The following is a 25,668-nucleotide window of genomic DNA, read 5'->3' on the forward strand; positions in this document are numbered from 1 at the left end:
TTATTTTGTTCTTTTTGATTATTATAGGTTTCTTTGTGTCCATATGGAAGGGACTTTGTTAAATAAAACTGCTGTGTAAAAGCAAGCGTTTATATCAAAATCCTGACTGCTGGTTCATTTTATACATGATTTACACTTTAAGTGTGCGAGGTTACCGAGTTTAAAGTAGGCCTACATATCAAGCATTAATGTAACATCTCATTTGTGCATTAATGGCTGTTATGTTAAAATAAGTGTATTAATTAAGGGAGGTCAGTTATTTTACCTTTGAACACCATTGATGACATCTCCCCTCGGACGCAGTGCTATAACGGCAGTCTTGCGTGCAATTCTCAAGATATCCACAAAATGGCACCATTAATCGGGGAATCCGATATTACAAAACCGATACCCGATTATGGAAAAATGCTTAAATATCTGGAAAAATATCAATAAAAATGATTATCTGTCGATCAAATCTGGTTCCTGCTACATCAGCGATACAGAGGAACTTAGATTTAGTGATTCAGATTCATAGTAACTGGATAATAACTAGAGATTTTGAAGCCCTAAAAAATGCATCCATCCACCCTAAAGTAATCCATACGACTCCATAGGGTTAATAAAGGCTTTCTGAAGTGAAACCATGCGTCTTTGTAAGAAAAATATCCATATTTATAACTTTATAATCACTGGCTTCCAGTAACGGCCGGACGAGAGTCTAGTTTTAGTCGAAGAGTGACCTCTGACCCAATACTTTATCATAGATAGAGTGAATATCTTCACTATGTTCCACTATCTAATGCTTCGGCAATGGGTCACTTCATTAAGGCTTTGTGGCTCTTGTAGTAGCAGCAACCAAGAAGATGTAAGAAAAATCTTACAAGAAGAGTTGAGATTTATTTGCATCCAGGGTTAAGTCGCAATAAATAAAAAATAAAAACATGACTCCCAGCCCATAAATAAATAAATAAATAACTTCACAAACAAAGAATAGCACCTATAAATGTTTTATTAAGATGTAAGAAAAAATATGTAAAGTTGAGAGCTTCACAATAACAAAATAAATACCTGGGTGTATCAGGGTGACCCACGGCCCACAATAACACAAAAATAGTCAATATAAAAAAAGACAAAATAACGTATATCCAAAGAAAAAACTACACTATCAGTGCCATCCATTCCAATTAAAACAGATGGAGGATCCTACTCAGAACACACAACATATACAAGAATAAATGCATAATATAAAAGGACAAAAACATACATACGTAACAATGTGAAGAGAAGTGTGCACTATATTTCACATGAGCTTGATGATCAGTTCTTTCTTAACACAGCCACATGTCCAATTACAAAAGGTTGTGCACACTTTAGGTTAAGGTTTTATTTGTGTCTTTTTTTCTGAAATGTGGCATTTTGTAGGTTCTAATATTATTTATTTTTTACAGAGGCATAGACATTTTTTATATCCACTGTATGACCAAGTAAAACAAGAAATCATGGCTTACAACCTGTGCTCTTAATCCTTCAGATGAAGTTAATGCACAATATGAAAAGGAATATACTTAGATTTTTTACTCTGTAAAAACTTGTACTTTTTTAAATTTCCAGGGGTGCCAATAATTGTGGTAAGCATTTTGAAATGCTTAAAAGTGTATGATACAGTATTTATTTACGGTCTGAAAGACAAATGAAATGATACCGTAGTTTACTTAATTTTTTACTATTTTACAGTTATCAATTATAATCAGTGACAAAAAGAAAAAGCTAAAATAAAATGAACAAAATAAAAAGATAAATAAATGTCACAAAGAAATAATAAACATTTGCAAACAGAAGTGGGAAAGATGTTTGATAAAGTGTTAGCTGCCATGGGTTTCAAAAAGTAAAATACTAAATTATCTGCTATAAAAGAATCACAAAATCATATAGCATGATATTACATTGTTATAAATGTAAAAACAAAGCAGTATATAGAAATTTGACTTGTCTTGTTAGCTCTAGTTCTAAATACAGACATGAAAAATTGAAGCATATTTTGTTAGGTCAAACTGTTCCTCATTAAAGGCTGGGCCTCGTCTCTGCTGACATGGGACACCGTCAAGAGCCTCTGTAACTCTGGATACATGGTTTCATTCTGCTGAAGAAGAGAAGCTTTTACTTCCTAAATATTACACTTGAATTATGTGTTGCTGCTAAATATGTATTTGTAAAGTATTGCTATTGTTGTATGGCTGCAGCCACAAACCTTAGAGACCCAGTGGGATATGCAATGTAACCAATTTAAGTCTTCCAGTAAAGTGTATGCAAGCTGCTTCTGTGCCGTTACACACATACACACATACACACACACATGCACACATACACAAATACACACACACATGCACACATACACTTACTGTGAGCAGCATTTTGAAATGCATGTGCCTGTGATGTTGGCATTGCTGACATGGCCCAGAAGAAAAATCAAAATGAAAAAGTTTGCAGAGTCCTCTCCTATATCTCTTGTTTGTTTATGAGCCTCTTGGTAAAACAGTCCCAAAATTGTAATAATCATTTTTAGTGTTGCATTAATTAATAATTTTTTGTGTGTAGTAAGCACATTCAGTTCTTTTTAAGAGGGCCACAAAATATATGTAATTACTGAGTTTTGCAATTTGTGTACAACTTTTGTAAAATGCAAAGGGGAAGGGCAGGGCAGGAAACCTCTGTTGAATGTGTGTGACCTTCGAGTCCTCAGATGGCACTGCATTAGAAACCACTATGCTACTGTGTTAAATACAGCCACATGTGCTCAGCAGTACTTTGGAAAACAGTTGTCATTTAAAGGGGCATTCGGCAACTATTTCAACTTAATAAAACTGTTTAGAAATCATTTGGATGGTTTAATAACCTGTTCCGGTGAGAATGGTGACTTTCCCCGCTCCCCCCAGCGTTCCCAGGCGGAAAACCAACCTTGCAACATGAGGATTAACGTCCAGGTAAGTTGAAAATAGGAAGTCTCGTGAGAAGCGAGAACGAGCGAGAAACACAAACTGCTTTACGGCAATTCGACACAAACACATACGCCGCCCTCAATGTGTATGATGTATTACCCACCTCGGTAGACATACTCCACATGATAAAGTTGGCCGGCTCCGATAATAACAAACACACAGGAGCAGCGGTAGAAAGGGGGAGGAGGGGCCGCAAGTGAGTTTTCTTACGACATTGTTGTGAAATATACTCCTCACAGCTGTAGGGGGAGCTCGCTGACAAAACATGCGACAACAAAAGTGAAAATCAGCGAAGAAATAGCTAGAGTTTCCGAATGCCCCTTTAAGAGTCTGCTGCTGCATCAAGAAATGCAGCTTGAATCTATTTTACACAAGAAGAAAGCAAAACACTCCTGGGCAGAATCGTAAGTAAGCTGACTGTCTAGATAGCGTAGTGAATGTTTATATACTGTAGTTTTCAATGAATGGGATGCTAAATATAATTTTGGTTTTAATAACATTTTCCCAATAAATAGGCATGTTGTCCACCATGAGTCCTATTCTTTCTGACAACAAAGTATTTAAACGCAATGAGCTCGTAATCACCCTTGTTCCCTGAAGGGGAACTCGTTCCTCATTCAGGGAAGAGGGTTAAATACGTAACCGAGACGTTCCCTTTCAGTCGCTCACGTTCGACTTGATTGGGATCCCAATTAAAACACCACTAATGCTGCCACCTTCCAGTGCCTAGACAAAAGCCTTCTGATCTCCCCGCATTATTGAGGCGGAGACGGGATAGGGTTTTGGCCAGGGTAGTCACTGCTGTTCCACAAGACATCTGGGAAAGCATTCCCTTTCTTTGGTAAAGGGAATACGCTGCAGAAGCCACATCCTGCCCCTAGGGAGGTAACATGTGGAGGATACACATATGGACTTGGCGGATTAACGGGTAGTACAACATATAAAATGTCACTGGGGTGGCTCCAGCCTATAACAGGAAGGAGATTCAACCGGTTAATGACGGCAGAGTGGGCTCTGCCAAGGGAAGACACGAGCTCACCGCAAGGAGCCGAAGCGTGGAAGAATACACATATGGGACCACCATAGGGATCACAACATATGGGACCCAGCCTAACACAGGTTCCAGCAGTGCATACAAGTGTTAGGCCTGGCATTGGACCGCCACGTCCGTTGCTGGAGGAACTCAACAGGGTTCGGCTAAAGAGGAACTCTACTGTATCCAGTCCATAGGAGGGGAATGGCGCAGCAAGCCGACACTTCGAACCGGGCTTACAGTGAAACTGGCTTTCTGTGAAGGGAGCCCACGGGAAGCAACCGGCTCGACACACAGGCTATTTTTCTAGCGAACATATTTGGTGTCGCCCAGCCCGCAGCTCTAAAAACATCTGTCAGCGAGGCACCCTGTGTCAACGCCCAGGAAGGAGCTACACTCTGTCATTTGAGAGGCTCACTACCCAGGTGGACACGGTGCACCTTGGGTAAACACACCAAGATGATGGCAACTACTTTCCAGTGGGCCAGCCTCTGCTTGGAAACAGCCTGCCCTTCTGCTGGTCTCTGCAATAGACATACTGGTCTGAGGTCCTGAGGCTTTGCGTTCTGTCCAGCTATAACCGCAATGAGCGGAAGGGAGAGAGAAAAGCCTCCTCCGGGGCAGCGTTTGCAGGCTCACCACCTGGTCCCGTTTAAGGGAGAGGTAGGAACCTAGGACACATAGGTCTCAGGATACCGCGAGAGTTGGCCGGCCCGAATTCCAGGCACGATTCGTCGACCAAAAATTCGTGCAGGTCCCCTACTCTCTTGATAGAGGCCAAGCAAGCAGGAGAACTGTTCTTTTAAAAACAGGATTTTTAACTCCTGAGTGGCTTAAAGGGATGTCTCTGCAGTGTGGTAGCACGAGAGATAAGTCCCAAGAGGGTATAGAGGGGGCGCAAGGTCGATTCAGTCTGCTCACTCCCCTCAGGAACCTGACGATCAAGGCATGCTTCCCAATGGATTTGGACTCACTGCATCGTGATGTGCGGTAATAAGGACGCTTAGAGGGTGGAGGGAGATAGCCCTCGCTCCCATCCATCTTGCAGGAAAGAAGGCTCACTGGGGAAATGTATCTCTGAGGAGGCCCTGGGGCCAGATGTGTGCCAGTGCCTCCGTGCCGAGGATTCTCTGCTTGGTCAGGGAGTAAAACAACTGACAATGGGACGAGTCCGGAGAGGCAAACAGATGTAACTGTGTGGCCCCGAAGTGGTCCCTGAACAGCTGGACCGCCTGGGGTTTGAGTCTCACTTCTCCCTGGGCCTCAGGCTGTCATGAGGCTGTCGATGGCACGATTGAGAAGGCTGGAAAATTAAGTGGCATGAAGTGACCTCAGAAGCTTCTGACTCCGAGGAGGAGGTGGTGGTGAGTTGCAACATGCGAAGGAAGCGTAGCGCAACGGTCACAGTGTTTGTACAGATCAGTACAAGCCTGCTGAGCAGTGGTGTCTCAAAGCAAAGTATACTGCCAGCAACTCAAGGCAGTTGATACCAATGCAGGCTGAGGCCTGTCCAGACCCCCATTACTGCATGCATGTTGCACAGGCCAGGTGATTGTCTCATGGAGCGTGCTGCTCTGCCACGCCTACCACGGGACTCGGTCTGCGGCCGGCTCCATGCTGAAGCCTGGGTGGAAACTGCTGCGGTGGCCCAACGGGAGCGGAGGCGGCGGCAGCAGATCCCTCATGTCTGCCAGGTTGAGCCAGAGATGGCGCTCTTGGAAGACTAAGGTGGACATCGCCAGACCGATCGCGTGAGGTGCAACCTTCGTGCTGCGGAGGGCGAGGTTGGTTGCAGTGCAGAGGTCACCCATGAGCTCACGGTCTGGGCTACCCTCGTGCATGTTCATGAGTCCCTGGGCCTGGTGGACCTGAAGCAACGCCAATGGCACGCAGAGAGGAAGCGGCTTGCCCACTGGCTTTGTAAGCCTTGCCTGCAAGGACGGATGAGAAATTACAGGCCTTAGAGGGGAGACGAGGATCCCCCTTACATGAGGTACCAGTCGCCGGACACAGTTGCATCGCGACAGACCACTCCACTGGAGGGATAGCCTCATAACCCTTCGCTGCTCCCCCGTCAAGGGTAGTAAGGGGGGAGGAGCTACTTAGGCGGTTTCTGCCAGAGAAAGAGTTTCTGCCCTCGTAAGCTCCTCATGCACTTCAGGGAAGAATGGTACTGGGGCGCCGGGCTGAGAACCAGCCCAGCCTGCCCAGAGAAACCAATCATTCAACAAAGACGGTTCGGGACACGGTGGAGGGTTCAACTCGATCCCGACCACCTCGGCGGCCCTTTTTAGCATAGCTGCCATCTCTTGATCTGGCTCGGGCAATGCTAATCTCCCAGAGGGAGGCAGTGCAGCCGAGTCCTCATCTCCAGAGCCTCGCTCACCCTCCAATGCTGCGATGGACATCCTGTCCTCTGAAGGGACCCCGAACGAAACGGCTAAACGGTCCACAACAGCGGGCGGATTACCCCTCACTGTAATCCTCAGATCACCCAACCCAATTTAGCCTTTTTTATGGGAAGTTGGCCCAGAAGAAACAATAGAGAAGGGCATGGGAGTGGGGACTCCACCTTCGCGAACGAAGGCGAGTCTCGATCTCAAAACCGAGATGGTCACATTCCCGCATTGAGAACATGAATCATCCACAAGAGCTGCCTCAGCGTGCTGTAAGCCCAAACACGTGATGCAGCAATTGCGACCGTCAGAAGGGGACAGAGTGCATCCACTTCCTTATTTATACCCACGCTGCGGGGCGGAGTGTGAGATGCAAATCTCGCACAGCAATGTACATTGGCTCGTTTTAATAATACTTGAAGATGACAGGTCCCTAAGTGTGATCCCAATCAGTCGAGCGACTGAAAGGGAACTGCAGTTATTGAGATAATTAAGTAGCAGATAATTCAGGAACAGCCTCCTTAGACAACATGGGACAGACTTAAGCATGTGGAGTGTGTCCGAAACTGAACACACATCTGTATACTGTATCAGTGTAGACAGTGTCAGTCATTATAATCTGAACACATATCTGTATACTGTATCAGTATAGACAGCGTCAGTCATTATAATCTGAACACACATCTGTATACTGTATCAGTGTATCAGCATCAGTCATTATAATCTGAACACACATCTGTATACTGTATCAGTGTATCAGCATCAGTCATTATAATCTGAACACACATCTGTATACTGTATCAGTGTATCAGCATCAGTCATTATAATCTGAACACACATCTGTATACTGTATCAGTGTAGACAGCGTCAGTCATTATAATCTGAACACACATCTGTATACTGTATCAGTGTATCAGTCAGTCATAATCTGAACACACATCTGTGTACTGTATCAGTTTAGACAGCGTCAGTCATTATAATCTGGACACACATCTGTATACTGCGTCAGTCATTATAATCTGAACACACATCTGTATACTGTATCAGTGTAGACAGCATCAGTCATTATAATCTGAACACACATCTGTATACTGTATCAGTGTATCAGTCAGTCATTATAATCTGAACACACATCTGTGTACTGTATCAGTGTAGACAGCGTCAGTCATTATAATCTGGACACACATCTGTATACTGCGTCAGTCATTATAATCTGAACACACATCTGTATACTGTATCAGTGTAGACAGCGTCAGTCATTATAATCTGAACACATTTGTATACTGTATCAGTGTATCAGCGTTAGTCATTATAATCTGAACGCACATCTGTATACTGTGTCAGTGTAGACAGCATCAGTCATTATAATCTGAACGCACATCTGTACACTGTATCAGTGTAGACAGCGTCAGTCATTATAATGGGTTCTATTTGCTTTTGATGTAACAAGATGCTCACATCCAGTGTAGGCAAATGGCAGGCGTAAAGTGACTGAATGCCAGTGGGCGGAGCCTATGGTGCAATAATGATGATTCGTCAATGTCTTGCATAGAGGTGGTAATATGCAAGTGTAATATCAAAATGTGAAAAAATATCTGTTTTGGAGCTTGATTAAATAAATGTTTTGTTTAAAATGAGGATGACTTTAAGTTATGAAACTTGAAGGATGTTTTAACAGTACAAAGATCTCTTATGTAAAAAAAAATCAAGTTTGAGAGCCACTGGTCAAGAGAATGCTGTAGAAATTAACTTTCTGTATGTGTTTTCATAATTTTTCAGAATACCTGATTGTCACAACATTACTCTGATATCACTCTGTAGTACATGGTCGGTATCACAACATTTAAATGCATTAATGTATGCAAAAGAAAACTTCACATGTGATTAGGCATCTCTGCCTTAGATGAACGTCCAACTTAGGGTACGAACACAACAACGATATGCTTAAAACAGAGAAGTTTTTCCTTTGAGTTTTGCATGTACAGACGGCATCATTGTCAAAACGATCCCCATTCACACGGATCCACGAAAACAACTAAAAACGCTGTATTCTGCTGCCAGGCCAGTAGATGGCGATGAAACACTATAGATTGAACACATAATATGCATGTGCACGAAATCATCTCAGCTTCTTGTTTTTGTTGTTTACATGGAGACCGTTTTCAAAAACTTGCACTTTGAAACCTGTTTTCTAACGTTTGCATATTCAGGCCCCCAAAACGCCGTTGTCGTGTAAGTTTTATGTTTTTAGTTGAAAACTATGTCGTGTAAACAGCCCCAAAAACATTCTAGAAAAAAAAAAACTCTATCTACAAACAATAGAAACACATGCGGTGTTATTTCGACCCAAATTTGGGTCAAATGGACAAACCCAGCCGTTGGGTAATATTTTTAATTTACTTTTTTTATTTATTATTAATCCGACAGGTGGGATTGTCCATATTTTACCCAAATTTGGGTTGAAATAACCCCTCATTTTTTTGAGTGAAGTTATGTTTTTAAGCTAACCCTATGATCATTTATTACTTAGAGTAAAGTTGTTTTTAAGCTAACCCTATGAGAACATAGATTACTTTGAACAAATGCTACACTGTGCCAAAATAGAAGATCAGCAAAATGATAAATACAAGAAACATGTCTACATTATGTTTGCTTCTACACCAGAGGAAATTGTTCAAACAATGTGATTTACCCCTCACCTGGCTGGATTGCTTTGGCAGCAACTTTGCAATAAATTCTCTGATGTTGGCAAAGGTCGGACGCAGAGTTGGTTCCAGGCTCCAGCACATTTTCATCATTGTGTACCTACAGAAGATCAAGTCACTTATAGAGATTTGCTGAGTATTTATAGTTTTTTTTCTAAATCTTTACAAATGCTTATACACTTACATATCATGAGGGGCAAAATCTGGTTGTGGCATGTGATAACCATCTTTAATCATCTTATAGAATTGTGCATCAATCACAACATTAGGGTAAGGACTCATACCTAAAAAACAGGAAAAGCACCATAATACCAACAAGATACCTTCATGAAATGAACATTTTAATAGGTATGAACAAGTAAATTCACTTACCCAAGGAAAAGATCTCCCACAAAAGGACACCATAGGACCAGACATCACTCTGTACTGTGTAAAGACATTCAAAAATGCTTTCAGGTGACATCCATTTTACTGGCAGCCGAGCCTATAGAACCAGTCAAACAGAATGTAAAAAGTCAATCCATGCTGAATTGATTAATGTTTTATGATTTTCTATTAATTTTATTTATACATTAAAGAATTAGTTCACCTCAAAATGAAAATTTCCTAATAATTTACTCACCCCAATGCCATCCAAGATATCCATGTCTTTCTTTCCTCAGTGGAAGAGAAAATACTTTTTTTGAGGAAAACATTTCCGGATTTTTCTTTGAATAATGAACTTCAATGACAACCAACGTTTTGAAGTCCAAATCAATGCAGTTTCAAAGGTCTCCGAAGTGCTTCAACGGACTGAGCACGATCGCAACTGAGGAAGAGTCTTATCTAGCAAAACGATAGGTCGTTTTCAAAAAATTTTTTATATATATATATACTTTTTAACTACAATTATTGCAGATCAGCTTAATCAGAACAATTGTAGTTAAAAAGTATATATATATAAATATGTATATATTTTATTTCTTTTTTCTTTCTTTTGAAAATGACCTATCGTTTCGCTAGATAAGACCCCCCTCCTCAGCTGTGATCGTGCTCAGTCCGTTGAAGCACTTCAAAGACCTTTGAAACTGCATTGATTTTTACTTCAAAACGTTGGTTGCCATTGAAGTCCATTATTCGAAGAAAAATCCAGAAATGTTTTCCTCAAAAAACTTAATTTCTCTTCCACTGAGGAAAGAAAGACATGGATATCTTGGATGGCATTGGGGTGAGAAATTATTAGGAATTTTTCATTTTGAGGTGAACTAATCCTCTAATTCCTTTCCACATTTGTTTATAATTATTCGGTCAGTGTGCCCATGATGACCCCTGTCCGGCACCGAAAGCACCTTCAATGGATAGAATTGGACGGTGGAACATCAGAAGAAGGTCGCCTGGTCTGATGAATCACGTTTTATTTTAGTTCAGGTGGATGATAGGGAGCGTGTGTGTCGTTAACATGGGAAAGAGATGGCAGCAGGATTCACTATCGGAAGGCGGCCGTGGGATGCTCTGAACAATGTTCTGCTGGGAAACCTAAAGTCCTGGCATTCATGAGAATGTTACTTTGACACGTACCACCTACCTAAAGATTGTTGCAGACCACGTACATGGCAAAGATGTACTCTGATGGCTGTGGCTCTTTCAGCAGGATAACGCACCCTGCCACACTGCAAAAATTGTTCAGGAATGGTTTGAGGAACATGACAAAGAATTCAAAGTTTTGGCCTCCAAATTCCCCAGCAAACCATGAAATCCGATCCATCCACTTTGCAACTTGCAGGACTTAAAGGATCTGCTAATGTCTTGGTCCCAGAGACCACAGAACACCTTCAGAGGTCTTATGGAGTTCATGCTTCGATGCATGAGACCTTCACAATATTAGGCAGGTGGTAGGCCCTCAGTTTGGCCTAAAACACACAAGTGCATCTTAAGAACACCACGAGCAAAAAAAAAAAATACAAGGATACAGTCACCAGAAAGCCTGCTTAACAAGGTAAGATTTGATATTTAAAGACAGAAAGACTGTCACAATTCCGACTGTCTTGAGTAAAAGAGTAAGAGAGTGTAGCTAAAGTGAATGTAAAAGATGACCCAGGAACAAGTGTATATGGAAAGAAGATCATACAATCAAAAGGGAGCAAGTGTGTTAAAAGCCTTAGAAGTAAGGAGCAAAATTGCAAATTTTGAGGAACAGGGGAAATGTTTAACCAAAAAAGGTCCAGAAATGATTAGAAAGAAGACCATAAAGCAAAGCCTTACAAAGATTTACAGCACTGGCCTTGATGGCAGTGCTCCTCATTGAGAGGACAGAATGGAGACGGTTAGGCTGCGTCTCATTTCTCTGTCTTACCCCTTCCCCTTACCCCTCCCCCTCGGTTTTGCGCGTTCATGTGAGGGGAAGTGGTGTCTCAATTCTCATTTTGATTAAGGGCTAGGGCCAAGGCGTAGGGCTACATAGCCCTTGAAAAGAAGTTTGCGGAGGACCACACTTGAAACAGAGGGGTAACAGTTAACAACGTAGGAATTTCTCAAAAGTGCCGGCATCAAGTTTATTTTATGGCTGAACGTCGAACTGTGAAGGAGTCGCACAAATGTAAGTATTTTCAGCAGTTTAATTGATATTATAATTATGACACTCGTGTTTTATGATCCTTTTAATAAAATGTTCAAGTGGTTTTAATTGTAATGTTTTTGTTTTGAATCGGTAGTAAACCGCTAGCTAGCAGCTATGCGCTATTTGTCGAGCTGAGCTATGACAATTCATATTGTAGTTTTTAGGTGAAATCAGTGTGAAGTGAATTTGCTTGACATTACTATTCCTTGACTGATTTTAATATTGGACTTTAATATTGGTAGAGCTAGCTTACTACGAGATTCACCTAGCAAGGTAACGGTAACGTATATTTTCCTTTTCCCTCAGGGACACCTGAGGAGACTCGGCGGCTCATCCGCTTCAGGGCAGAGAATGAAAAAGACTTCATGAAGTCCAAAACAATGGCCAAACAACAATGGGAGTGAGTAATTAATCGGGATGATGACGCAACCAGTTATCGAGTGGTGTCTCATTTCTTAGAGGAACGTTCTCACCCCTACCCCCTTTCACTCGGTATCGAGGGGCAAGGGGAAGACGCAGACGAAGGGGTAGGGGAAGGGGAAGGGGTAAGACAGAGAAATGAGACGCAGCCTTAATGTTACGTATGTGGAAGTACTGTCTGAGTAACATTATTAATATGAGTTTCAAGTGACAGAATACTGTTGAAGATAACACCCAAGCTCTTAACATGTGTAAAACAGGAAACTAAGAGAATTATCAATACTAACAGAAAAACAATTAGACGTTTTCACATTATTCTTTGAGTCTACATGGATAATTTCTGTCATTACTGCTATTAAATATGAGGAAATTGCTTGAGAACCAAATTTTAATTTCAGACAGTCAACTAGAAAGTTAAGGCAGAAGAAGAACAGAAGTAGACTTAGTGTGTAGAGACAGGTAAAGCTTGGTTTTATCAGCATAACATAAGCCATATTTCCTTAAACTTCTACCAAGAGTAAGAAGGTAAATGATAAATAGCAGGGGGCCCAAAACCGATCCCTGTGGGACACCAGTATTAATTTGGGCTGGCTTTGATCGGAACTGCCTTAATTGTATGAATTGGGTGTGACCTGAGAGATAAGATTTAAACCAAGCCATGGTTGTATCAATAATTCCTATAGTGTATCCCATCTAATAGGACGTTGTGCGAGATGCAGCAGTTGAATTAAAAAGATTTAATATAGTAAGAATTCCCGAGTCATCCGCAACAAGTAAATCGTTAGAAAACTTGACAGTCTCAGTACTATGAAATAAATGAAAGCAAGATTGAAAATGTTCATACTGGTTGCAAATGGAAGCTGGAGATTTTGCTTAGACTATAGAAAATTTTATGCAGTTTTTGTGACATAAGTGGGGGCTGGAAAATTGTGGCAGTCACAGCTGCAATCTTAACACGTGAAGGAAATCTTTGTTTGCTTTGTTAAGGGCTGTTAAGGCAGTTTACAGTTAAGGGCTGTAAACCCCAAGCAGGGGTTAATTTCCATAATGACCAACACAATCTACCAAGAGCAGAGCAAATTAGTTAAATTAATTTTGCTGATCAAAGATGAGTTTTAAGGGATACTATTATAGACTACAGGGGGACTAATGGCACAAATACCAATGAATTGACGAGCGCAAACCTTAGAAAATCACCTTGCATGATTCATTTAAATACTCTCCTCACACAAATTTTCTGTCTGAAAGGGAAACTGATGCATAAACTGACAACAAATGCATATGCAATAAGGTCAGCCGCAACAGTAACCCTGTCCACGTCTTTTCAGCACCAATCTTTAATTCCAAAAGAGGATTTGTGCTGGAGCAAGCTGTTAGAAATCTGGCCGAAAAATGTTGAATTGTTTATAATAAAAGAAAAAAAATAACTTACATTTCCCTTTACTACATAATTCGTGTCATTCATGATGTCTCGTGCAAGGCCAAAATCACAGATCTTCACAATGTTGCGGGCAGACACAAGAACGTTCCGTGCAGCCAAATCTCTGTGAATACACTGATCATAAACAGCATTATAAAATTACAGTGTACCAAAAAAAGAAAATTTACATAATCTCTCACATAATTAGTCTGACTGTGCAGTTTGGCATCTATAAAAAATAGTTCAAGAATTTAAATTTTGGACTGTATATTACTTAGTTCCATGACAATTAATCATTTTTGTTCAATTTTTTTCTATATTAAAAGTAAAATTTGACTGTGACTGTCTAATTTCCAAAATGACAACAATTAAAAAATAAAAACATTTTTTTTAAAAAGTAGCATTATAAGTAGTGCATAGAACTTCCTCATATCAATTCCCCATTTTGCCCTGAGGTCTAATTTTATATGCTACTTTTTTGTTATTTTGTAGCTCAGCAGCACCAGTACCTATTTATTTGCATTAAATAACAAGCAGCAGGGATATTTAAAAAAATATATTACACATTAAAACTTACAAATTAGCTAAAATTTTGACACACATACAGTATATGTAAAATATAACAGAAATATTACATTTTTGGAGGCTAGGAATTCCATTCCCCGTGCTACTTGATAGGAGAACTTCAGCAAATCAATACTTTCCAATGACCACACGTTCTCCCCTCCTTCATTGGAAGATTCTGTTGGAAAAGTCCAAAATGATAAGGATGCCCAATTTTTCCTATTACAGAACATTTGGTCTGCTTATTACTTTACCCTGACAAAGGTCTTTTGACATCTGTGTTGATTGTGCGTCATTACAGCTCTCTGAGCCATGACAAGTGATCCTAAAAGAAAAAGGTGTACATGTTTGACAATAGAAGAGACACTACAACCACATTTAGGCTGTTCACATGTTCACAGTCCAAATCCGATTATTTGTGCATACCTGATTGAACTCCGATCAGATTTAGCTAGTGTGAATGGCCAAAAAAATCACATAAAAATGCGACTTTTAAAAATCAGTTTAAAGCTACATTCATATGTGGTTTGAAATCTTATTCAAATCGCATTTGTGGAAATCCGTTTCAGTCTGACCACTCTGATCGGATTTCGCATGGTTTATGTGATTTCTCATGCCACGATAAATGTAAAGGTCACACGTTGTTATAGGAAACATCTTGACAGTCGCTGCAGAAACAAGGTTGTGTTGTTGCAAAGTGCAGAAAATGACAACATAACTGTTACAGGTCTGCCAGGTTCCTGCACTACATTTCCCAACACTCCTCTGTTCCCACCTGCACGTCATTCGTGATCACACACACCTACACCTCACACTCATCATCATCACCATCATCACCACCATCATAAAGACACACTCTTCACCTCTGTTCACTGTCCGGTCTCGTTCATATGAAGAGGACTACTTATTTCCTTGATTCTCAATCGACCATTCTCAGCGTCGCCATCTCCAGCGTATGGGCAAATGAAGCCTCATGAAGCACTGAGGCTTTCCCCTGATTATTCCGGGAAAAGATTAGAAGCATCAAGAGTGTTGAAAACAGCGCCATCTTGTGGCATGTCAAACGTATAGCAGCCATAAACCCAAGTGCGCAGCGCCGTTGTTTTATCTATTGAGCACAAATAAAAGCCTGACAACGCTAAATGTTCAGTTTTCTGATAATGTAATTCACATATTAAAGTGTGGCAATTAATTAAATGTAACAATTATATTAATTAATTCTATTAATTAAAACAAATTCTAAAAGTCTAATTATTTTATGGTTTCTATGCTGTTTATATGACAGAATATATGATCATGTAACATAGGCTATAGGCTTATTTATAAAAAAATAAAATAAAATAAAAAATGTAGTAAATTGACTTAAACTTTCAAAAACCTGTAGAGTAGTGGTCTGGGTTCAAACATTCCAACAAGCAACGTGAAGCATTCATGTGACTAGAAAGTGAGGCTTCGTTTTTCATTGATCAATTGATTCTCTGAAAACAATACGCACTCCAGCACGGAGCTTCATGAGACATTGTGCTGCGAACTCGATACGTGCTTTGAAGCTTCAGTATCATATGTAACATCACCACCATCTCTAGCGTCTCCATCTCCAGCATCTCCACTTCAGCGTCTCCATCTACATTGTCTCCAATGTCTGCACTCCATCGTCTTCATCTCCAGTGTTCTTTGTTCCAGCCATCCGTCTCACTCACAAGCAGTCTCCATACCTGTAAGAAGAACCATTCCACTCATCGCTTGCACACCGCTCTCCAAAGTATCATTGTTCATATCACTTACCTGTGTTCTGTATCCGCTCAGTGTTGTCAACTCCTATTAACTTCATTATCCATCTCTTGAGTCTGCTTCCGTAACAGAAGACCGGACCTATTACCGACAGACAACAATATGGGCATCCTCCTCAGTCCCCTAGACCCAGTCGATCTGCTTCTTGTCATCTCCCAGTACCACCACCCGGTTGAGACTTACACAGAGGCAGACCTCGTTCACCAGGTGTCCTGGAAAGAGGCAACCCTCAAATCCCTCTTTTGGGTGAGTCTGGACAATTTCTATATATATTGCCACCACGTGTTCCTTGAGGGAATACATCGACAACATCCTGTGATCGTCCTACACCATAGGAGAAGCAGATTCGGATTCCCTTTCCGTCATGGCCGTCGCCTTTCCAAAGTCTCATCCAACCGAGACCACCCTTCCAGAGTCTCGTCCCGCCAAGTCTGCCCTTCAAGAGTCTCATCCCGCCAAGACTGCCTTTCAAGAGTCTCGTCTTGCAAGACTGCCCTTCAAGACTCTCGTCCCGCCAAGACTGCCTAGACCGCCCTTCAAGAGTCTCGTCCCATCGAGGCCGCCCTTCCAGAGTCTCGTCCCGTCGAGGCCGCCCTTCCAGAGTCTCGTCCCGTTGAGGGCGCCCTTCCAGAGTCTCATCCCGCTGAGGGCGCCCTTCCAGAGTCTCGTCCCGCCAAGACTGCCCTTCCATAGTCTCGTCCATTTGAGGGCGCCCTTCCAGAGTCTCGTCCCACCAAGACCGCCCTTCCAGAGTCTCGTCCCGTTGAGGGCGCCCTTCCAGAGTCTCGTCCCGCCAAGACCGCCCTTCCAGAGTCTCGCCCCGTTTAGGGCGCCCTTCTAGAGTCTCGTCCCGCCAAGACCGCCCTTCCAGAGTCTCGTCCCATTGAGGCCGCCCTTCCAGAGTCTCGTCCCGTCGAGGCCGCCCTTCCAGAGTCTCGTCCCGTCGAGGCCGCCCTTCCAGAGTCTCGTCCCGTCGAGGCCGCCCTTCAAGAGTCTCGTCCCGTCAAGACCACCATTTCAGAGTCTCGTCCCGCCAAGACCACCCTTTCTGAGTCTCGTCCCGCCAAGACTGCCCTTCAAGAGTCTCGTCCCTCTAAGACCGCCCTTCAAGAGTCTCTTCCCGTTGAGGGCGCCCTTCCAGAGTCTCATCCCGCTGAGGGCGCCCTTCCAGAGTCTCGTCCCGCCAAGACTGCCCTTCCATAGTCTCGTCCATTTGAGGGCGCCCTTCCAGAGTCTCGTCCCACCAAGACCGCCCTTCCAGAGTCTCGTCCCGTTGAGGGCGCCCTTCCAGAGTCTCGTCCCGCCAAGACCGCCCTTCCAGAGTCTCGCCCCGTTTAGGGCGCCCTTCTAGAGTCTCGTCCCGCCAAGACCGCCCTTCCAGAGTCTCGTCCCATTGAGGCCGCCCTTCCAGAGTCTCGTCCCGCCAAGACCGCCCTTCCAGAGTCTCATCCCGTTGAGGCCACCCTACAAGAGTCTCGTCCCGCCAAGACTGCCCTTCAAGAGTCTCGTCCCGTTGAGACCGCCCTTCCAGAGTCTAGTACCGTTGTGGGCGCCCTTCCAGAGTCTCGTCCCGCCAAGACCACCCTTCCTGAGTCTCGGCCCGTTGAGGGCGCCCTTCCATAGTCTCGTCCCGCCAAGACTGCCCTTCCAGAGTCTCGTCCCATCGAGGCCGCCCTTCCAGAGTCTCGTCCCGCCCTTCCAGAGTCTCGTCCCGTCAAGGCCGCCCTTCCAGAGTCTCGTCCCGTCGAGGCCGCCCTTCCAGAGTCTCGTCCCGTCAGGGCCGCCCTTCCAGAGTCTCGTCCCATCGAGGCCGCCCTTCCAGAGTCTCGTCTCGTCGAGGCCGCCCTTCCAGAGTCTCGTCCCGTCGAGGCCGCCCTTCCAGAGTCTCGTCCCAAGATGGCCGCCACCGCGCAAGAGCCCTCGTTCAGAATGGCTGCCACCCCTGAATGTCCAGTCTCCGTCCTCCTCCAGCGTTCAGTAGGAGCTCAAGTTTCTGACCCCATCTGGAGTCCATTCCAGCGACACCTGGAGCTCCCAAAGAAAATGTTTTGGGGGGGCCATATAACCTCAATGCTGGCTCTGTCCTGGTCCCCTGAGCTGCCGTCCGGCTCTGCCCTGGTCACCTGCTAGTCCGACATCGCCCTGGAGTCTGCACCCAGGTCATCATCATCACCATCATCTACGGCGTGAGGTCGCGCCTACCAGGAGGGGGAGTACTGTTACAGGTCTGCCAGGTTCCTGCAGTACACTTCCCATCAATTTCCTCTGTTCCCACCTGCACATCATTCCTGATCACACACCTGCACCTCATCATCACCATCACACCACAATAAAGACACATTCTTCACCTCTGTTCACTGTCCGGTCTCATTCATATGAAGAGGACTACTTACCCTGCTATCGATTTCCTTGATTCTCCAATGACCATTCTCCAGTCTTCACTCCAGCGTCTCCAGTGTTCTTTATCCGCCTCACCCACGATCAGTCTCCATACCTGTAAGAAGAACCATTCCACTCATCGCCTGCACGCCGCTCTCTAAAGTATCATTGTTCATATCACTTACCTGCATTCTGTCTCAGTGTTGTCAATAATCTCCTATTAACTTCATTATCCATCTCTTGAGTCTGCTTCCATAACAATAACAGAGACATGTTTTGAAACTGGTGAAGATCCGTATGCCTACCAACAAAACGTAATTTCCATACCCAGACAACAACATAGTGTCGGCCTAGATCCGGACCACATCTGGTACATGTGTAGTCCATGTGTCCCAGATCTGGGCCGACACTATATTGCTGTCTGGGTAGAGACCAATGGAGATTCCGGAAAATTAAAGATTGGCATGGACACACAAATCAGATCTGATCAGTTGCGATACACAGTGTGGACATCAGTGTGGACACCGTTTTAGATCAGATTCCACCCGGATACACAAATAATCAGATTTGGACTGACAGTGTGAGCGTAGCCTTGTTCACAGCAATATCTACAAGTTTTAAATCGGTATAACTCCCTCATGACAATCAATTTAAAACCAGCTTCTGATGGCAGCTGGTCCAATTAGTCCCAACAAGCTGAAGGACCTTTGACCTGGTAAACCGCCTTGCAACAAAAAGTGCCTGACCACCTTAATGTGCTTTTATGTTTTTCCAGTAGGGTAGGAAGAGGAATGCTTTAAATATACTTGGAAAGTTAATAACATAGAATTGATCACAGTTGCTAAAAAAAGAAGTGGTGGTACAAGGCAAGCCTTCCATTATTATATGACACTGACACTAACAGGATTAAGAAAAAGGGATCATATTTCCCCAGTTTTGGAATCTCTACACATGCCACCGGTGAAATTCAGGGTGGATTTAAAAATGTTGACTTGTTTACAAGGCACTATCTGGTCTCGCACCCAAATATATTAGTGACCTTTTACACCCTTACTGTCCAACTAGACCCCTCAGGTCTTCTGACCAACTGCTATTGACGGTTCCTCGTTGCCATTCGAAATCCGAAATCTAAGGGTGACCGTGCCTTTTCGGTGATGTGTCCGAAACTATGGAATAGTCTTCCTTTCCATGTGAGGTCATCTTCATCGCTGGCCATTTTAAGTCTTCTTTAAAAATGCATCTGTTTTCTTTGGCTTTTGAAAAGATCATGAAATAGATCATGAAATGTATGATGTTGTATTTAAATGTGTTTATCTATTCTTGCTTGATCTGTAAAGCACTTTGGGTCAACTTCTGTTGTTTTTAAATGTGCTATAAAAATAAAGGTTGACTTGACTTGACATGAACATACCTTGCAGAATGGGTATTTTGAACGATCACATTCTTGTAGAGGTTTGAATCCTCTAAGAAACCTTGAAGACCAAGAAAAGTGTTTGCAAATGTTTCTGCTCGTTGACGCAAGAAGTTGAGGAGGTCACCGTGACAGCAGTACTCTGTAATCATCAGCATCGGTCCTATATCAGATCAAAGACAAATTCAGACATCAACCGACACTGATCTTTTTACAACTTATACTCTACTGAAATTTTTTTTTTGTATATACAATATTTCAATATATTTTATAACCAGTATTGTGATTGCACAGATGATGTTTAATGCTGAAAAATGACGAGGATTTTGTATATTTTGTAAAAAAAAAAAAAAAATGCCTGCAAAATTGCAATGCAGAGCATCACAAACCTGCAACATGTATATTCTGTTCTGTTTTGTTTTGGTTACATTTTCACTCTGTTTGCTCTGTTCCTGTATGCCTGAGGCTACATCTACATTAATCTGGATAGATTTGAAAACAAAAAAACGCTCTCCGTCCACACTAGCGTTTTCAAGCGTTTTCCAAAAGTTTCTAAAATAACGTTAAAATAACCTTACAGCGCATGTGTAAACCCTCATGAAAGCTCACTGAGATGATACAGACAGAACAAGACATAATCAAGTTATCACCCAATTCTTCTGACTGGATTATTTTATTTAACTAAATATCTCAGCTCTCACTCACCATTATATGTTTGGTGTAAAACGCTTAAACCGCTCTAATGTTTTACCGGAGGACAGCAAATGTGAGAGAATTTTTCTGTCATCTTTGCAGGACTGATATGAAGTAAAATATCTTAGCAACTGTGTGAAAGTGAACAGCACATAACAGACACAATACCGACATAAACATGAATAACTATTGGTACAATATGCGTCACATGACTAAACTTACGTTATCGTTTTTAAATACCTTCGTTTTCACAGTCCACACTACAACACGAAAACAGCGTTATCAAATTTTTCCACTTTGGAGAGCGTTTTCAAAAAGCTTCGTAGCTAAAAACGCCGTCACAGTATGAACGGAAAGCCAAAAAGGAGAGAAAAAGATGCATTTTCAAATGAAAACGTATTAGTGTGGACAAGGCCTGAGTACCTTTAGTTAGTTTCCCTGTAAGTAATTAGTTTCCATAGTTCCTAATTCCTCGCACCTGCTTTGTTTCTCTTTGATTCCCTTTGTATTTAAGCCCTGTGTTTCATTTTGTTCTTGTTAATGTTACGTCTGGATAAATCTCCTACGTATTGGATGCTGTGTACTTTAGCTAAACTCCTTGAGAGCCTGATTGGTGAGCAGCTAAAGGAATTTTTAAACATAAATGATATCTTATCACCTTTTCAATCATGATATTGCTGGGGCTTTGGATAATAGGAAAATATGTGCTGCGCTGTTTATAGATCTTTCGAAGGCGTTTGATACGGTTGATCACTGCATTCTTGTGAATAGTCTAGTGAGCATTGGCTTGTCTAAGCATTCGGTAGATTGGTTTGCAAATTATTTGTCAGGTAGAACCCAAAGTGTTCGGGTAGCTGGTTCTGTGTCTTCATTCTTGCCTATTTACAAGGGGTTCCTCAAGGCTCAGTATTAGCTCCCATTTTATTTTCAATTTATATAAACAAACTTTGTGAAAATTTATCGAATTCTATGTATCATTTTTATGCTGATGATACTGTTATTTTTGTACTGCATCATCTACTGCACAAGCCTTTGAACTTTTGCAGTCTGCATTCAATATTGTTCAGGAACGTTTAAAACAGCTTAAGCTTGTCTTAAATGTACACAAGTCACAAATAATGGTATTTACAAACTCAAAACAACTTCCAGTTTCGTCTGCAAGTATTTTAACTTTTGAAGGAAATGAAATTGAGTTAGTTAACAGTTATAAATATTTGGGTATAATCATTGATTCTAAATTATGTTTTAGAAATCATGTTAGCAATCTGGTTTCTAAGCTTAAGATAAAGCTTGGCTATCTTTACAGATCAAAATCATGCTTATCCATCCGCGCAAGAAAATATCTGGTGATGGTCACTTTCCTTCCCATATTAGACTACGGTGATCTGATATATATGAATGCTTCTGCCCAATGTTTGAAGAAACTGGATGTTGTGTATCATTGTGCATTACGTTTTTTCACTGGTTGTGGTTATAGGACACATCATTGTATCCTTTATTATACAGCTAAATGGCCCTCTCTTTATGCAAGAAGGTACACTCACTGGCTATGTTTCATTTACAACGTGCTTCTTGGACTAGCTCCTACCTATTTGAGTGTCCTTTTAACAAGAATTCACGGCCATTATGGATTACGTTCAAACGATGTATTACACTTGTTGGTCCCCGGTTTCAAAACAGAATTAGGCAAAAAAGCCTTTATGTTTGCAGCACCTTCTGCCTGGAACCTTCTTCAGAAATCGTTAAAAATTATTACTTTTATTTCTTATAGACAGTTTTTTTTAACTCTGAAGAATATGGAGCAGGTAAACATTTGTCAGTGTAATTGTTCATAAAATTGTTTTAATTATTTTATCAGCACAGGGTCTTTGTGATATATATGTATGTGTATTTTATGTGTTTTTATTTGTTTTTTTATATGTTGAAATTTGTCCTTTATGTTTTTTGCTGCATCTTGGCTAGGTCTCTCTTGTAAAAGAGATTTTTAATCTCAATGAGTTTTCACCTGGTTAAATAAAGGATAATGAATGTATTCCTGTGTTATGAGTGATTTTGTATTATTAATTAAAGAATATTGGAATATATCGCTTTCATCATGCTATTTGACCAGCATATAACGTGACAAAACCTCAAAACGACATTGTTTACAAGTCTAATATTGTGAATAGGCAACAAATAATTAAATTAACCAGTTTAGAAGGCATCATGCACTGATCCAATGCTCTTAACTTATGTATAAAATAATATGTAGGTATTTTAATTTTTAATGTATAATGCTAATGTGTCATGCATTTCTGTAATGTTTTTCAATATATATGTAAAATAAACATGTAATTTTTAACTTGTTTGTTTCATAGAATATTTTCCCAAATCTTTTTGGGGAAAAAAATGCTTAAAATTGCTTTAATTTAAACAAGAATAAGATGTATATTCTTAAACAACTTTAATGATAGACATAAACAGCATGTAAAAAAAAAAGAAGCCCACTTAGTTTGAGCCGTTATAGAATTTTTTTTACTAACAGCCCTGTTCACTTCTATTTGTCTTCAGACAAAAACACCAGCATTTCTTGTTGGATGCTGATTTACGGCCCTATTTTTAACAAACCCAGCAGACAGCGGCCTTTAACGGTTAACTGATTATGGCTGTTAGAAAAGGTTAACTGATTAAGTAAGTGTAAATATCAATCAAAATATTGGTAAATATTATAGTTCACTTAATTAAATAGTTTATGTGACTCAAAAATCAAAGGGAGCACATGTTTCACTATAAGTCACTTGCAATGAATTTGATGAATTCATGTGTCTTTCTAAATATGAAAAAAAGTGCTTTCTATGTTATAGTGGCAATCTTACTGATTTCACCTTATTTCACTGCTTAAATGTGAGAATATGCCTTTGACGTACCTTCCTGAGTACATGCCCCCAGCAGATTGACGATGTTTTCATGAGGCCCAATGTAATTTAAGATCTTCAGCTCAGACATGAGTGCTTCTTTTTCTTCAAAGCGAGCACTGGCTGTTTGGGGTGGAGGGACAGAAATAGAAAGATTGAAATGATTCTATCAAGTTCTAAACAAAAACATCTGGTCTTGGGTGATTAGGATATTGGGTTATTGGATTAACCCTCATTCTCCAGCAAAATATCCATGGCTGATTTTTAGTCCCACTCCCAATTTTAAATGGGCTATATGTAGACTTTTCATATATTAATCACTTTTTATTGCCAATGTTTGAACAGCTTGTAACAAAACTTTAAAAATTAGCCTTTGCACGACGGTTGTCTGTGAAAGCCTGTAGACTCTCTGTTATGTGAAGAACTCGGGCTGTTTTTGCAGGGAAAATCAAAAGGATGTGACATTTACGAATTTCCGAAAGCCTCTCTTCCATTCAATGACACATGAAATGAAAGCTTATTCAATGTTCAAAATAATGCCTGAAAAAGTCATTCTGTACTGTAATGTCAATGTGTCATGGAAAGAAAAGGGATTCAACTTTTTTGAAGGAACTCAACACTGCGTCATGGCGTTGACACTATTTGAACGCCCTCGGCGTGCTCCGGTTTCTGAAGCACGTGTGAAATCACTTCAATCCTATTGGCCGACTGAGGTCAGGTGACGAAGCTTAGCGCGTCATCAAGACTATTAAAGGGCATGTGGTTTGGTGTTTTATCTATATCGTCCCTGTGCATTTGTTGATTCCAGACTTCTGTAATGCATCCGCATATGTCATAAATTATATATAGTCCTGTAAACTCTTATATCTCATAACTCCTGTTTTCTATCTGTGAGCTTCCACTGTTGGTCTGGATGAAAGGATAACATTATAGTGAGATGGAGGAATAACCTCCTCAGATCACATAATTTCTTGGAGAATTAATAGAAAATGCTCATTCTTTCTGAAGCGATCTAACAAATTTATGATATCAATATTTGTTTAAATGTGTAAACCTTCGGACATAAAATCCTTAATGGAGTTGAATTCTTCATTTCTGTGCTCACAAATAAACCAAAGCAGGTGCAACTGAGCAAGTATGTGTGTTCTCTTTTTGTGAAATAATGATAAATACGGTTTGATCCAACATGCTTGATGTGCACTCCTGAGACAAATTAATAAATTACTGTAAATCTTTTATAGTAAAAATAATTGGTCAAATGTCGAGTCAAGTCTTCAAGTAAAGACCAAACGTCATGTTAATTTTACAAATGTAAATTTAACTAGATTTTGATCATCGAGTCATCAATTTTGTGAGACTCCAGACTTTCTGTTTCTCTTTCCCTTGTCTTGAGACTACAACATTTTACAGTGTTGTCATATTAAATCACAATCCATAACCACAATCCAACTTTAGCTACCTAGATTATATATCTTTTCGATTATATATTCACTTCAAATAAATGAATTCAGCAAATTTCATAAAAATACTCCAATTTGTCATAATATGTATTGATCTTACGCTTGAGCATTTTCACTGCCACTCGTGTGACGGTTTCATCCTTGACAAGCCCAAAAGCGGTTGCTTGCACCACCTTCCCAAAAGCTCCTGCTCCTAGAACTTGTCCTGAAGTAAAAGCAATGGTTTGTTTGATGCAGCGGTTATTTCTTATCATTACTAACAACAAAACTATGATAATGTAAAACAATAAGCGCATGGTTGCAGTACCAAGCTTCAGCTTATTTCGAGGAAACTCCAGTTTTTTGTTGTATGGAAGTTGGGTGGGGTCAATGAATGTGTAGTTGTTCCCATCATTCACTTCAATGATTTTCCATTGGATTTCATATTTCTGTGCCTTAAAAAAAATAGTGGTGTTAAAAATGTATTTATTGCATCATTTGTGAGTACAACAGACAAAAAAAATACCTTTCTGTGCTTGTAGAAAAGGATCAACATCCATAGGATTATCACAGTGAAGACTCCAGAGAGAACAACAGTGATTAACACTGAAGTTGACCACACTGATGCATTGCCAGGATCATCTATAGACATTAGAGATGCATCAAACAACAGCTCCATCTAAAACGCAAAAAATTGTGCTCAATTGCAAGGGGATATTGACATTTTTCTTACAAATTGTATAAATGAAGCTATCACAATCTTTTCCGGGAATGTTTGTAGCCACACACTCAAAGGTTACATTAGTATGTGTGTTAGTCACTGGTAACACACTCTCCACCAGCACTGGTCCATACCCTCGGGCGTGACCCAAAGTGGACTGGGTGGCTATTAACTCCACAGCTGATGTATGGTTGCATTTACACCTGTCACTCAATAATATTAAAATCA

General features: G+C 41.1%; 1 protein-coding gene across 4 annotated transcripts in view; it reads right to left on the reverse strand.

Annotated features, from left to right (window-relative positions):
- Positions 1 to 975: 975 nt before the first annotated feature.
- The window catches only part of csf1rb (colony stimulating factor 1 receptor, b), a 42,387-nt gene continuing 17,694 nt past the window's right edge, over positions 976 to 25,668 (reverse strand). For 2 of the 4 annotated variants that reach the window (XM_077224790.1, XM_077224789.1), the window contains exons 8-21: positions 25,453 to 25,643; positions 25,246 to 25,361; positions 25,048 to 25,174; positions 24,841 to 24,945; positions 23,293 to 23,403; positions 19,694 to 19,856; positions 14,367 to 14,437; positions 14,184 to 14,290; positions 13,561 to 13,683; positions 9,485 to 9,596; positions 9,297 to 9,396; positions 9,107 to 9,212; positions 2,231 to 2,299; positions 976 to 2,119 (exon numbers count right to left, since the gene is read on the reverse strand). In XM_077224790.1, coding sequence (XP_077080905.1) covers positions 2,024 to 2,119; positions 2,231 to 2,299; positions 9,107 to 9,212; positions 9,297 to 9,396; positions 9,485 to 9,596; positions 13,561 to 13,683; positions 14,184 to 14,290; positions 14,367 to 14,437; positions 19,694 to 19,856; positions 23,293 to 23,403; positions 24,841 to 24,945; positions 25,048 to 25,174; positions 25,246 to 25,361; positions 25,453 to 25,643 — 1,597 coding nt within the window. In that variant the 3' untranslated portion in view covers positions 976 to 2,023. Of the gene's footprint in view, positions 2,123 to 2,230; positions 2,300 to 9,106; positions 9,213 to 9,296; positions 9,397 to 9,484; positions 9,597 to 13,560; positions 13,684 to 14,183; positions 14,291 to 14,366; positions 14,438 to 19,693; positions 19,857 to 23,292; positions 23,404 to 24,840; positions 24,946 to 25,047; positions 25,175 to 25,245; positions 25,362 to 25,452; positions 25,644 to 25,668 lie in introns of all 4 variants that reach the window. The other 2 variants (XM_077224793.1, XM_077224791.1) reach the window with 2 other exon arrangements.

The sequence above is a fragment of the Siphateles boraxobius genome, unplaced genomic scaffold, assembly GCF_051911475.1.
Source record: "Siphateles boraxobius isolate OS27281-9 unplaced genomic scaffold, OSU_SipBor_1 92, whole genome shotgun sequence".
NCBI classification, from domain to species: Eukaryota; Metazoa; Chordata; class Actinopteri; order Cypriniformes; family Leuciscidae; genus Siphateles; species Siphateles boraxobius.